Source organism: Galeopterus variegatus, unplaced genomic scaffold (genome assembly GCF_000696425.1).
Source record: "Galeopterus variegatus unplaced genomic scaffold, G_variegatus-3.0.2 Scaffold1716, whole genome shotgun sequence".
Taxonomy (NCBI): domain Eukaryota; kingdom Metazoa; phylum Chordata; class Mammalia; order Dermoptera; family Cynocephalidae; genus Galeopterus; species Galeopterus variegatus.
In genome coordinates, this window is record NW_007727827.1 from 115,818 (window position 1) to 128,930 (window position 13,113).

Consider the following 13,113-nt stretch of genomic DNA (forward strand, 5'->3'; position numbering starts at 1 on the left):
AAAAAAAAAAAAAAAAAAAAAAAAAAAAAAAAAAAAAAACCCTCTCACAAAAATTTAAGTACATGAAAAATATTGTAATATACTATATTATCATATAATTGTCTGATAATTATACTGTTATACTGTTGTGTAAATCACAGACACTATCAACAGCAATTAAAATTTTGTGAGTGTTTACTAAATTTCAAATACTGTTTTATGTGCTCTGGATTTATGGTAATTTATTTAACCCCCCCCAACAACCCTACAAAGTACGAACTATTATTTTTCTCATTTCATAAATGAAAAAACTGAGGCAGAAGGTCACTTAGCTGGGAAATCTAGGACTCACATCTAGGCAATCTGACTCCAGAGCCAGTGTTCTTAACCACTATGATACACTGCCTTGTTAAAGCAAACTCTTTAATCAGTAAGAGCAAATTAAAACACTGTGTCCCTAAATAAAAATGTGGGTTGCAAGCACGTAAAAGGTTTTAAATCTCAGGAGTGGTGAGAGAACTAGTGAAAGTCAGAAGGCTTGGGATCTAAGTTATACATACTTAGAAGAATAAAACCCTTCAACAGTTTTTTTTACCAACTGTATTTGTTTGTCCGTTTTCTGCGGCCATCATAAGAGGTGTTTTCCCAGAGGAGTCCACAGAATTAACTTGAGCATTATGGCTAAGCAGCAGCTGTAAACACTCTACATGGTCTGTGAAGGCGGCTGCATGGAGAGCTGTTCTGCAGTAGAGAGAAAATGAAATACATAACTAAACCTAAATGTTATATACACTGGGGAAAAAAATTCCTTAAATTAGGACAAGAAATCTTCAATGGTTTACATATTAGGCTATAAAAGCACTGCCTGAATACAAATAGGCTTAATGGAGCTTAATCATTTCTTTTTTTTTTTTTGTCTTTTTGTCTTTTTCCGTGTCCGGCAACGGATTGCAACCCTCAGTGTTGCCCCGTACCGGACCGGGGACCGGCAACAGGATCGCAACCCTCGGTGTTGCTCCCGCGCCTCGCTCAGCCAGTGAGCGGGAACCAGTCTGTATGTGGGATCCGAACCCTCGGGCGGGAGCACCGCCGCGCTTCCCAAGCGGCGCACTATCCAGTGCGCCACCGGGCCGGCCCGAGCTTAATCATTTCTACCAAAGATATTTGTACTTTTGATAATTTAAAAGGCCTTAATTAAACTAGAACTAGTATAAAATAAGGATAAGTTATAAAACTGCTAAAATAACATTACAACATTAAAGAAAATTTTGAACTTATTTTTTTTGACAGCTGGCCAGTAGGGGGATCCGAACTCTTGACCTTGGTGTTCTTAGCACCAAGTGAGCTAGCTAGCCACCCCTAAAGGAAATTTTGAAAGAAAAAAATCCTGACCCAAATACACTTATTACAAGTGCTGGACTGTCTTCTGGCCTTTATTCCTATTTGGACAACTTTTATAAACAAATGATCTTTAGGTAACAAACATATTTCTTTAAAAAAAGGTGGAAATCTTTGCATTTTAAAATAATTTTTAAAAAAGGAAGACTGGGGGCTGAGCCTGTGGCGCACTCGGGAGAGTGCGGCACTGGGAGCGCAGCGACGCTCCCGCCACGGGTTCGGATCCTATATAGGAATGGCCGGTGCACTCACTGGCTGAGCGCGGTGTGGGTGACACCACACCAAGGGTTGTTGCGATCCCCTTCCCGGTCACAAAAAAGACAAAAAAAAAAAAAAGGAAGACTGGCTAAAAACCTTTATAATGTAGAAATAATTTTAAATTTTTAATAATTTATATTTGCAAATACAAAAAATTAACCTTCAACTAATAATAGGTTCTCTATAAACTCTCACACACTAGGCTAGCAGTTAAAATTTTTTCCGGGCCGGCCCCGTGGCTCACTCGAGAGAGGGCAGCACTGGTAGTGCCGAGGCTGCAGGTTCGGATCCTATATAGGGGATGGCCGGTGCGCTCACTGGCTGAGTGTGGTGCAGACCACACCATGCCGAGGGTTGCAATCCCCCTTACAGGTCAAAAAAAAAAAAAAATCCTATGAAAGCAAAACTATTTCCTACATAGTTGAATTCTTACCTTCCTTTTGAATCTGTGGCATTCACGATGCTGGCACCTAATGTGTCAATTAACATCTCAGCAGCACCTTCATTGTCATTTATCCTGTATAAGGTAACAAGGTGATCACTCTCACAAGCAATGGTGTATTTCTTAAAACACTCAAACCACATCTGATTTATTTTGGTTTTACTTACACAGCACAATGCAATGGACTGAAAGCATTTCCTTCCATTTTCTGGAAAACTTCCTGTTCTAAGAGAAGTTCTACACACGTCTCATGACCTAAATAGGTAAACAAGAACCAGATATTAAAATCCAAAAAATACGTTGGCAAAAATCACAAATACATATGAGTGTTTAAAGGGAAAAAGTACAAGTTCCTGCCCCACCTTATGTCCCATTTCCCAGTACTACTCTCTAAACTATAACCACTGGTATCTTAACAGTAGCAGAAAATTTTTAGGCAATATACAATTGCATGCACACAAACACATACTTTCTTTTTTTATGCAAGTGGGATGTTTTGTTCTGCAACTTGCTATTTATGTAATAAATGGTATATATATTCCATACAGCACATATAGAAATTTTATTCTTTAATGTTCCAAAGAGCTTCATAGTATCAGTGTATTACTTACAGTTTCATTAAATTTGATAAATTTTTAAAAGGAACCCTGAAGTTCCATGATTGAATAACTATATAAAATGAAATTCTGAACTTTAAGTTTAGTATAAAGAGCCAGTTCTTTTCTAAAACTTGGCCATCACTTCCTTTTAATTTTGAGAGAAATAGTTGTTTTCTGTTCTGTTGGAGTGCTTCCAATTTTCTTTCCGGCCGTACAATAATTACTAGTCAAAGTAAACCATTTTACATATTATACTTTCAGAATGCAAAATTATAAAACAGGCTTTTGGCTATAAACATGGTATCAATTTTAGACTGTCTGTATAGTCTTACTGCATATAGCCAACACACATTTAATTCCTTCCAGCTCAATTCAGAATCACAACTTTGCTACATTCTGAAAATTAGGCACATCTGTTAGGATCTTTAAATGGCAACCAGGCATGTACTTTGTGCAAAATTCTCTCTCTCATACAAAATGTGCTTAGAGAGTTTAAATTCAGAAGTGATAGAATAGGAACTCCCTTTAGGGAAATGGTGTTCTACATATAAACCTGATAAGAAATGTTATAATAGAGAGCAACTCTACAAAGGACAGTTACAGCAGTGTATTTACAACTAAATGTTCTTCCTGAGGAAAAATACCTTACGGTGTGATTTTTCCAATGGTTAATTCTAACTAATAAAAAACCAACAAATAATAAAAGTTTTTGCTTCAAAACAGTTTTATCTTTTTGCATAAACAAAATCACATTTGTGGATGTTTTCACACTATATTAGATATTGTCGGTTTTCCTTATAATTGTAAAGTGTCAAGACACATTATAAAAACTAATCAAATTTCAATGGCAAAATATAGTATCATCTTTGACTTAGGACTAATCTTCAGCCACTTCACTATATTTATTAAAAAACAGATTTAGTGTGTTGAAAAAGGAAAAAGAGAAGTCAAACTCCAAAGGTTCTTAAAATTTTCAAAAGTGTTTTGGTTAAGGATCTGAGATAGTAAAATGAAACAGACTAGACTCTTTGAATTGGCAATAGACTTAACTATTCAAATTTTATATAGTAATATCGGTACTCAGAGTTGAAGGATAACCAATAATAATCACAGGACAATCCACAAAAAAGCCCAAAACTTTCTTACGGTAAAAGAATGGAACACTCAACTCTGGTATAAGGATTAATATGAAAATCAAAACATCTCCAAAATACTTACAAAAACATTTAACTAAACTATAATTTTGCAAGATTCAGATTTCTCCTTTCAGCCTAACTCAACAACATTGTTTGTCAAAATGGTTCCCAGTGAAAGAACCTTCACGAAGCACAGCATATTACAAAAAGACAGCAAAACTAAACTTTATGTAAAATCAGTCAGGTGATTTTACAACAAATACTATACTTACTTTTTAGCAAATGGATATTTATATGAAGAGGCAATTTACATTTTCTCTACATTTTGAGGGAAAACTGTTAGAATTATGAACTACAACTCTGTAGTTATGCTGTCACAACTAACATTAATCTCAATGCTACACTTGAAATCAGAACAAATCTCTCATTTCTCTGCTAAAGCTTTAAGCCCTAACTTTGACAGGTGTGAGGCTCATACTGTATGTGTATAATGTATCTGAGTGTTTTCTAAGATGATCAAATCTATGATCCTGCACAAGGAAAAAATTAATATCAACATGCTTCATTATATAGATTATTTTAATTAGTGACATTTCATAAGTCAAACTCCATTTTTAACATCTATACCCTAAAAACAGCTTTATGCTTTTCTGAATGACCTTGTGAATCTACTTGTAAAAGGGGTGACTGTGACTGTGAGCTTCTAGGAAGCTAAAAATGTCTGTACTAACCCATGAAGCAAAGCTAACTCATGAAAGTTTCTAAGATCTGCTAGATTTTTATTCCTTTAAAACACTGAGCATGCATGTTAATGGTGATATAACATACACAGATTTCAGTTTAGAATGTGATACATTTCATTGTTTCTTCCTTGGTCATTTTTCCCTAACACAAATGCATTTAGAAAGTAAAAGAACATAATCAAAATACAAGCATACTGGGCTGAGCCCGTGGCGCACTCGGGAATGTGCAGCGCTGGGAGTGCAGCAGCACTCCCGCCACAGGTTCGGATCCTATATAGGGATGGCCAGTGCGCTCACTGGCTGAGCGCAGTGCGGCTGGTCTCAAAAAGGACAAGAAAAACCAAACCAACAAACAAAAAAAACAAAATACAAACATACTACATAAAAGCATTGGAAATATTGTAAAAACCTGTTAAAAATGCAAAATATTTGTTGAAATAAAGGTCTAAGAAAAACTTCAAAAAAATTTCATGGCTTATCTTAAAACACCTTTGACTGCTATAGTGTCTTGGCTTTAGCATGACAAAGGACAGGAATGAGCTGTAACTACATAGTAGATTATTCCTAGGCTTCCTACTAATCTTAAACTTTAAGTCTGTCTTATAAATATGTCTTTCTCATTAATATCAGAATGTACTGCAGTTAGTTGTCTCTGCTCAGTACATAACAGGCATTTAATGTAAGTTTGTATATGTATACTTAACCATTGTAGCAAGCCCAGTGAAGTGCTGTATATCCATGATTGTCTGCTATGGCTGGATTTGCATCCACAGATGCTGCTGACTGCAAAAGAGCTCCAAGAACACCAATGTGTCCACAGGCAGCTGACAGGTGTACAGGTGTCCGGCCCCTACTATCCCGAAGTAAGCACTTAGCACCATGTTGAAGCAATGCATCTACACATTCTTCATGGCCTGTAACTGCCTGAAAGAAAAATAATTTGTATGTAGTTGAATAGTCAACTTTAGCTGATTTAAAAGTTTTAAAGTCCATACTCCCATATCCTTCACTAATTAAGGCCATTTATCATTTTCTGAGTAATTCTGTACTTTTATTGAAAGTGGTTTAAAAATTCAATTAAAGGAGTAACCATCAAAATACAAGCAGTATGAAAAACAGGAACAGTAAAATATAATTCAATGAAAATATTTCAAAGGTGAAAAAGTTAAGATAAAAATGTATATAACAACAGTTGAAGTAATGAAAAAGTCAAATTGAAATTAATTCTACTCCAGGTTTTAGGGTTTTAAAATTTTGTTCCAATATTATTTTTTTTCTGGATTAAGTTCTGCTCTATAATTGTTGAAAATCAGCATTCAAAAACAAAGACACTGAAAAATTTTTTTGGCAAAAACTTAATGAAGAAAAATAAACATAGTTCAATTCTAGGTCATAAAAGCTTTTAGAAGGAAATGAGAATATTTTTGCTTACCCCTCTATGCAATGCTGTCCTTCCCCATTTATCTTTGGCATCTACATTTGCTCCTTTGTTCAGCAGTGAGTAAACACAGTCTGTGTGCCCATTGAGAACTGATAGCATCAGAGGCGTCCTGAGCAACAATATGAAATAGGTTCAGTACTATCACTTCAGACCGCATTCTATGAGTAACAGCTAAACAATGTGATAAGGTGTTTTTCTAAATATGACTTTCTGTGATGCAACTTTAATTTAAAGTATACTTATGTTTAAAAACTATGTTTGATGTTAGTTACACACTGACAGACTTACTAAAATAAAGGCAAAAGTATGAAAATTAACAAAGATCCTTAATTTAAAAATTACTGAAACTTACTGTCCATTTCCATCTTGAATATCTACTGCATTCTGTGGTTCTGCATTTCCTATTAATAGCCGTAAGCATTCTGAATGACCATTTGTTGCTGTAAAGTAAAATTTAAAAATTTCAGTAACTGTATATAACGATAAAATAGAAAATGTCCATCTTAGAGCACATCCTGTAAAATATAATTTTGGGATAGTTTTACTTAATATGCAAGAATAAAGACTACCTATAGGTACAAAGAAAGTTTCTACTACCTTTGGTTGTTAAAGCTGAATAGATACAACTTTCTCATGGTAAATCATGGAAGACAGGTTGCCTGTGTGGCACTCATCCCTCATCATTTGCCTGACTAATAGAATTCTCATTTTACTTAGCTCTCTGGCAATGTGGCCAAGGGAGGGTGGCTTGCCTCCAGCCAAGGGATGATATCATGATTAGAACAAGTCAATCACAACACCCCATTCTCCTTTGACAGTAATTGGTTTCAAGGTGAGCACATGGTCCAGGTCTGACCAATGAGATGCTGTGAAGTCTAGAGGGTTTGTGGAAATAATTTTATCCCTGAAAACGAAAAGTCTCCCTTTCTTTCCTGATTTTGGATGTGATCCTGTAAAAAGGCAGCCACCATCCTGTGACATGAATGCAAAGGCAAGAGAATAATAGAGAATCTGGTCCAGAGCTCTGACACCACTGAAGAACCCACCAACCAACCCTGGGACTACATCTATCTCTGAACATTTCATGTGAAAGACTAAACCCCCACACTTTCAGTTAGGTACTCTGTTACTTATGGCTGAAAGAATCCCAAATGATAAACACACACACACATGCACACAATAAAAGAAAAATGACACTCCTAAAGAATGCACTTATATGTCTCAATGCATAAAATGGACAATAATTCAAGTGGAAGTAACCCAAAGAAAACAAAGCTTTTTTTGTCTGTTTTGTTTGTTTTTGGAGGTTAGCCAGTACAGGCGTTCAAAAGCTTTTAAAGTAAGTTAAATCCTCTGGAAAATTCAGGTTCTGCTCATTCATATATAATAAAGTTTGAAGTTTAAAGAAATACATAAGCCACATAATGATGCAGAAAGGAATGTCTATCACTACTCCTCTTAATCAAAAGATGGCAAAACTAGTGAAGGCAAGCTAAGTGCCTGATATTCTACAGGACTTTCTGACAGCTATATTAAATTCTAATAGTTATTAATTAAGACTCATGGCTATAAATCACCATGCCTCCCACCCTGCCCAATCTGTATGCTGCACTCTGCCAGTAGCTCTCATAGCTTAGTAATGAACAACAGTTGTCAAAGAACTTGGGGATGATTCAAGGAGATCTTATTTGGCCCACCATTTACAGAGTGCATAGTAGCTACTGATGACTGTCAGCATCAACCAGGTTCACTATCCAAAACACCAAGCCTAGCATCGCTGTGGGAAGACTGCTTAGTCTCAAAAAAAAAAAAAAACCAACAACACCCAAAACCAAAACCAACAAAAAAACCAACTCAGTGCTCTTTACATGACTTATGACTAACAAGATGCTCCCTAGCAGACCTCCAAATTTGAAAGGCATCAGTAGAATCAAAGCTTACATTTATTGACTAGGCAAGCACTAACAGTAACCTGTAGCTCTCTTTTGTGGGTAGAACTTATGCTGGACTATATGCCATTAGTTAACCCCTTCTGAGGGACTGGCTAGTGTCTTAGTTCAATATTTATCTATTAAGAGTGCAAATACTTCATGAAAACTTTAAATTAGCTCTGCATATGATCTACAGTTAAAATATAATTTTTCTAGATGTAGCCTGATATATAACTTCACTCTTTTTCAGAATAAGAGAAAGTAATAGCATTTCGACTTCTTATTCATACCACATAACAAGGTATATATACGTACACTTATTAGGCATTTTAATCCATTATTAAATTATTTGTCTCTGAGCCCTGCTTGAATATCTGATAGTTCTGAAAGGCTGCTCTGGAAGCAATAGTGGGTGTTACCTATAGTCTTCGAAACTGCAAGCTTCCCAAAGGACTAGAAATAAAATCCAAGATGTATATTCAAATGTGTTCTTAAAGATCACTCTACAGGAACAGACTAAGTGAAATGGATCTAATCACATAAATATGCTACTGAAGATGAGAAAAACACTTGTCTGAGATTTCTTCAATTTTACCAGTCTTAGTTATTTAAAATGAATACTGCCTTGTAGTAATTCCTGTACAGAGAGTGAATCTGCATCTGCTAGTGATACACAGCTGATAAGTCATTTCAATGGCGTGGTTAGGGGTCTTTGCATTTTTCACACATTTGCTACATCATAAAACCACAAACAACATGGAGTGTTCTTACATAAAGTAGGTGCTCTAAAAATCTTATTTGAATAAACATTTAACGGAGTACACTGGTAAAATAAGTCAAAATGTTTATCTATTGTTAAGTGAAAAAGCATGTACCAATCAATCCAAAACATTTTCTATCAGAAAGAAGTAAAAAATACTGTAGTTTTGTTAAAGTATTTTAGAGTTAGACTATTTCATAAATCCAATTTCTAAGACAGATAATTTTTTAAAGCAATTCTTGTCATTCTGTTGGTTTTCCCCTGAGAATACAATCATTTAACCATTTAAAGTCAAAATTTTAAAGACAACTACCAGGAATAATATGTACCAGAAAATGAAGAGGTTAGATGGAAAATGGTAAATAAATCAAGCATAATATTTAGCATACCTGCTGCATGTATAGGTGTTCTCTTCAAAATGTAATCTTTTACTAAGATGGAGGCTCCCTGATTAATGAGTACATCCACACATTCAACATGGCCCTTAAATGCAGCAAGATCTAAGGGTGTTCTTCCACTACTATTTCTCACATCAAGATCTAATAAAGACTGTACCAACACTTCTAGTGCTTGATGGTGACCATGATAGGCCTAGAAATAAATAAAAATATAAATTAAAAAAATACATATTTACACTGATTCCCCAAATACTTCAAAAGATGTAAATAAGCAAACTTGACTACACATTACTATTATATTTGATATAATCCAAAACTTCTGTATTGCAAATTCAGAAAGTTAACTATAGATTTTTCTAATAATGGACACAGAAAGCTACAGTGATAAGAAACAGTATTCTGCAAATAATAAAAGCTCAAATGAGAGGTGATCTTTTCTTTTTTTTTTTTCCTTTTTTTGTCTTTTTTCGTGTCCGGCAACGGATCGCAACCCTCAGTGTCACGCCCGTACTGGACCGGGACCGGCAACGGGATCGCAACCCTCAGTGCTGCACCCGCACCTCACTCAGCCAGTGAGCGGGAACCGGTCTGTATGTGGGATCCGAACCCTCGGCGGGAGCGCCGCCGCGCTCTCAAGCGGCGCACTGTAGCAGTGCGCCACCGGGCCGGCCCAGAGAGGTGATCTTTTCATGAGCATAAAACGCCCGGTTCATGATGGCATTCAATGGATGTGTGAAATGAATTCATTTAAAGCTTTGATTCCAAAGCCTTTGTTCTTTTTTTTTTTTTTTTTTCCCTTTTTGTCTTTTTTTTTGACCAGTAACGGGATCGCAACCCTCGGTGTCACGCCTGCACCGTGCTCAACCAATGAGCGGACTGGTCTCTATATGGGATCTAAACCCTCGGCGGGAGCGCCGCCGCACTCCCAAGCGCCGCACTCTACGGAGTGCGCCACCAGGCTGGCCCCTAAAGCCTTTGTTCTTAATCACAGTTCGGTGCTCCATATTAATTCCCTGATAAAATTTTATTATACTTAAAAATCACAGAGACAGATAGCAATTTGAGTTGAGCCAGTGCTTGAGTCCTCTGATTTCTCAAATTAAAGTGACTATCCCAACCCCATAATGTGCCATAGCTCAAAAAGAAACATTTCTTTTAGTACAGAAACACTTAACTGAGCCCTGCTTGAATATTTGCCACATATCAAGCATTGTCCTAGCCGTATTAAGAGAGTAAGAAGATTTGTCAGACTGAAGGTCCTTTCTTTACACAGTCTGATATAGGGGCTCTCCAGATAATTCATTCCAAAAACCAACTTGTCAACTGAACATATATTATTTACACTGGACTGAATGCTGAGCAGGACATAAAGCAATAATAAGCTTCAAAGGACTATAAAGCTATTTTTTTGTGGAGAATGTCTGAAAGTACCAGCAAGAGATAAACTTGCTCTGGGCCTTACTGATCTCTTTGATGCTTCTGTGTAGGAAGTTCAACTACCTACAAGCTTGACTACCTCAAAGATAAAAGTGACTGCAGATCATAGAACATTACTGTTCTGGGATCACAGAACATTACTGTTCTAGGATCACATCTAATTTTGTTCCTCAATACCAGGTCAATGAAATTATGCTACTCAAAGAATGAACTTTGAGGAACCCCTGAGTAAATGTCGAAGGTAGTTTAAAAAGAGAGAAAATAAGGACAGCTAGAAGCTATGATGATTAACTACAGAACTCTTCACTTCATGATGCCCTTGTATAAAAGGAGCCCATATGTGTAGTAAGAGCAAAGTTAAGAACCAAGACCAGTTTCCTTCAGCCTCAGGCCCATGTATTTTCACTGCACCAAGTTTTTCCAAGTGGGAGAGTCTGGAATGAAAAACTACTTCAAATAATTTCTGAAGACCTCCAAAGTGAAAAAGTGGTGGTATAACCACATTTCATTGAGCCTAATTACACAATTGTTTCCCTTTCAGCTTAAAAACATTTTTCAGCACACCTGTGTCCACTGACAGATAAACGGATAAACAAAATGTGATATATATAAATAACAATGGAATATTATTCAGCCTTAAAAATGAAGAAAATTCTGCTGCATGCTATAATATGCCTTGAGGACACTGTGCTAAGCAAAATAAGCCAATCACAAAAGGAGAAATACTGTATGATTCCACTTAAATGGGGTATCTAGATTAGTCAAATTCAAAGGAACAGAAAGTGGAACAGTAGTTGCCAGGAGCTAGGAGGAGGGGGAAATGGGAACTTGTTGTTTAATGGATATAGTTTCAGTTTTGCAAGATGAAAAAATCCTGAAGATTGGTTGCATGATAATGTGAATACACTTAATACTACTGAATTGTACACTCTGTACACTTAGAAATGGTTAAGAAGGTAAATTTTTTCTTTTCTTTTTCTTTTTTTTTTACCACCACACACACACACACAAATCTTTGACCAAAAAAAACTAATTGAGAGAGAGAAAAAAAGCACTATTCAATGTAGAACACATTATTAATCTGCAAGCACAGTAAGAGAAAGGCCAAACTGGGAGGGGGGAGGAGCACACAAATGTGAAATTTCTAAAGAAATAATATCATTAGGCTAATAAGAGAGTCCTACAAATTGCAAGACTTTTGAGAGCCTATTTAATATACTGCCTCGTGGTTAAATCTCCATGAGGGGGAAACAGTCAGGCACCTAAGTGAGTGCTCAAGAAATGACAGTGTTATTATTACGGTGAGAATGATAATAATGATGCAAGAATTACTCGGACAGCTGCTCGGGTTAATTTCTTGCCACCAATAGTAAAATAGCTATTTTCTCCATGTTGTTTTTGCCTTTTCAGACTTATTTACTATGCAGGTCTGGGAGAGGTGATACTGTTTCCAAGGACTCAATGAGCAAGGAAGCAGGAAGCTTCAAGCATGCCTTCTTAGTTATTTACAACATGATAGGAAGTACTAGTGGGGAGAAAGGGGTAGAAAGCCAGAACCAAAAATTTTATATATGTATGTCAGTATTACAGCATATGCAAGGAGAATATTAAGACAAAAAAATAGTACATGCTAAATAATTAAATGGATCACTGAACTCATAGTGATGATCCACATTAAATTAAGCATACATCCTTATAAACATTTTACTATACTTAAAAGCAAAACTCTCACAAACAGCTAGTGATAGTACCCTGGTCTCCTGATTCTCAAAGTCCCCCTGCCAACTGTAAAATGCTTTGTTTCAAAAATAAATTCTTTAAGTGCAGAAATAGCTAGATTGGGCTCGATTTGAAATTTCCTAAGGTAATTAATTCTCATAAGTGATTTAAAGAATTGTCACACTCTCCCCTAACTTTCTCCTCTTAGTGATTGACACTGAGAGAAAAAATTCAGAAGAATCTTAAATTGGAAGGGACATTACAGATCTTGTAGCCAAATCCTACACAGAAAGAACAGCTGAAGGATCAGTGAACACACAATTAGATAGCTTCTCAAGATCACAAAGTAAGTAAAAAGTTGTAGAAATACCACAAATTTGTACGTGTATACAATCTACTTAGCAAGTCAGGAGTCATTCCACTAGGGTACAGCATTTTTAAATTCACCTTCATGGACATATTCTCTCTCTCAAAGTAGGCCCTGGGGGAAGCCCAAGGACCACTGTTTTTTTTTTTTTTAAAGTAAAAACCAAAAATAACAGTGAACTAATAAATATTCTAAATTAAAAAAATTCCTAAAATTTTAATTTTATGATGATTTATTACATGGACCCAAAGTTCAGGGTACTAGTTTGATTTAACACAAACAGATATTAGATATTTTCAGTAAACGAGCCATCAAGTTGGCTCTGAAAGAAGTACTCACAGCTAAGTGTAAAGGGCTTATTGTTGCTCTATTATCTGAATCACTCAGCATGTCTGTCCCCGAGGTTTCCATTAACTGAAAAAGAAGAGGCATTTTAAATGTAAGAAATGACAGTTTTAGATATACTATAGCAACTACTCCCCCCCCCCCCCCGTAGTTCAAGTCC

At 36.1% G+C, this 13,113-nt stretch overlaps 1 protein-coding gene across 4 annotated transcripts in view; it reads right to left on the reverse strand.

Annotated features, from left to right (window-relative positions):
- Positions 1–13,113, reverse strand: part of ANKRD28 (ankyrin repeat domain 28) — a 194,394-nt gene that overhangs the window by 10,111 nt on the left and 171,170 nt on the right. For all 4 annotated transcript variants that reach the window (XM_008578550.1, XM_008578552.1, XM_008578553.1 and 1 more), the window contains 8 exons: positions 12,948–13,022; positions 9,077–9,278; positions 6,349–6,436; positions 5,988–6,105; positions 5,260–5,479; positions 2,245–2,332; positions 2,069–2,152; positions 575–720 (listed from right to left, as the gene is read on the reverse strand). In XM_008578550.1, coding sequence (XP_008576772.1) covers positions 575–720; positions 2,069–2,152; positions 2,245–2,332; positions 5,260–5,479; positions 5,988–6,105; positions 6,349–6,436; positions 9,077–9,278; positions 12,948–13,022 — 1,021 coding nt within the window. The remainder of the gene's footprint in view (positions 1–574; positions 721–2,068; positions 2,153–2,244; positions 2,333–5,259; positions 5,480–5,987; positions 6,106–6,348; positions 6,437–9,076; positions 9,279–12,947; positions 13,023–13,113) is intronic.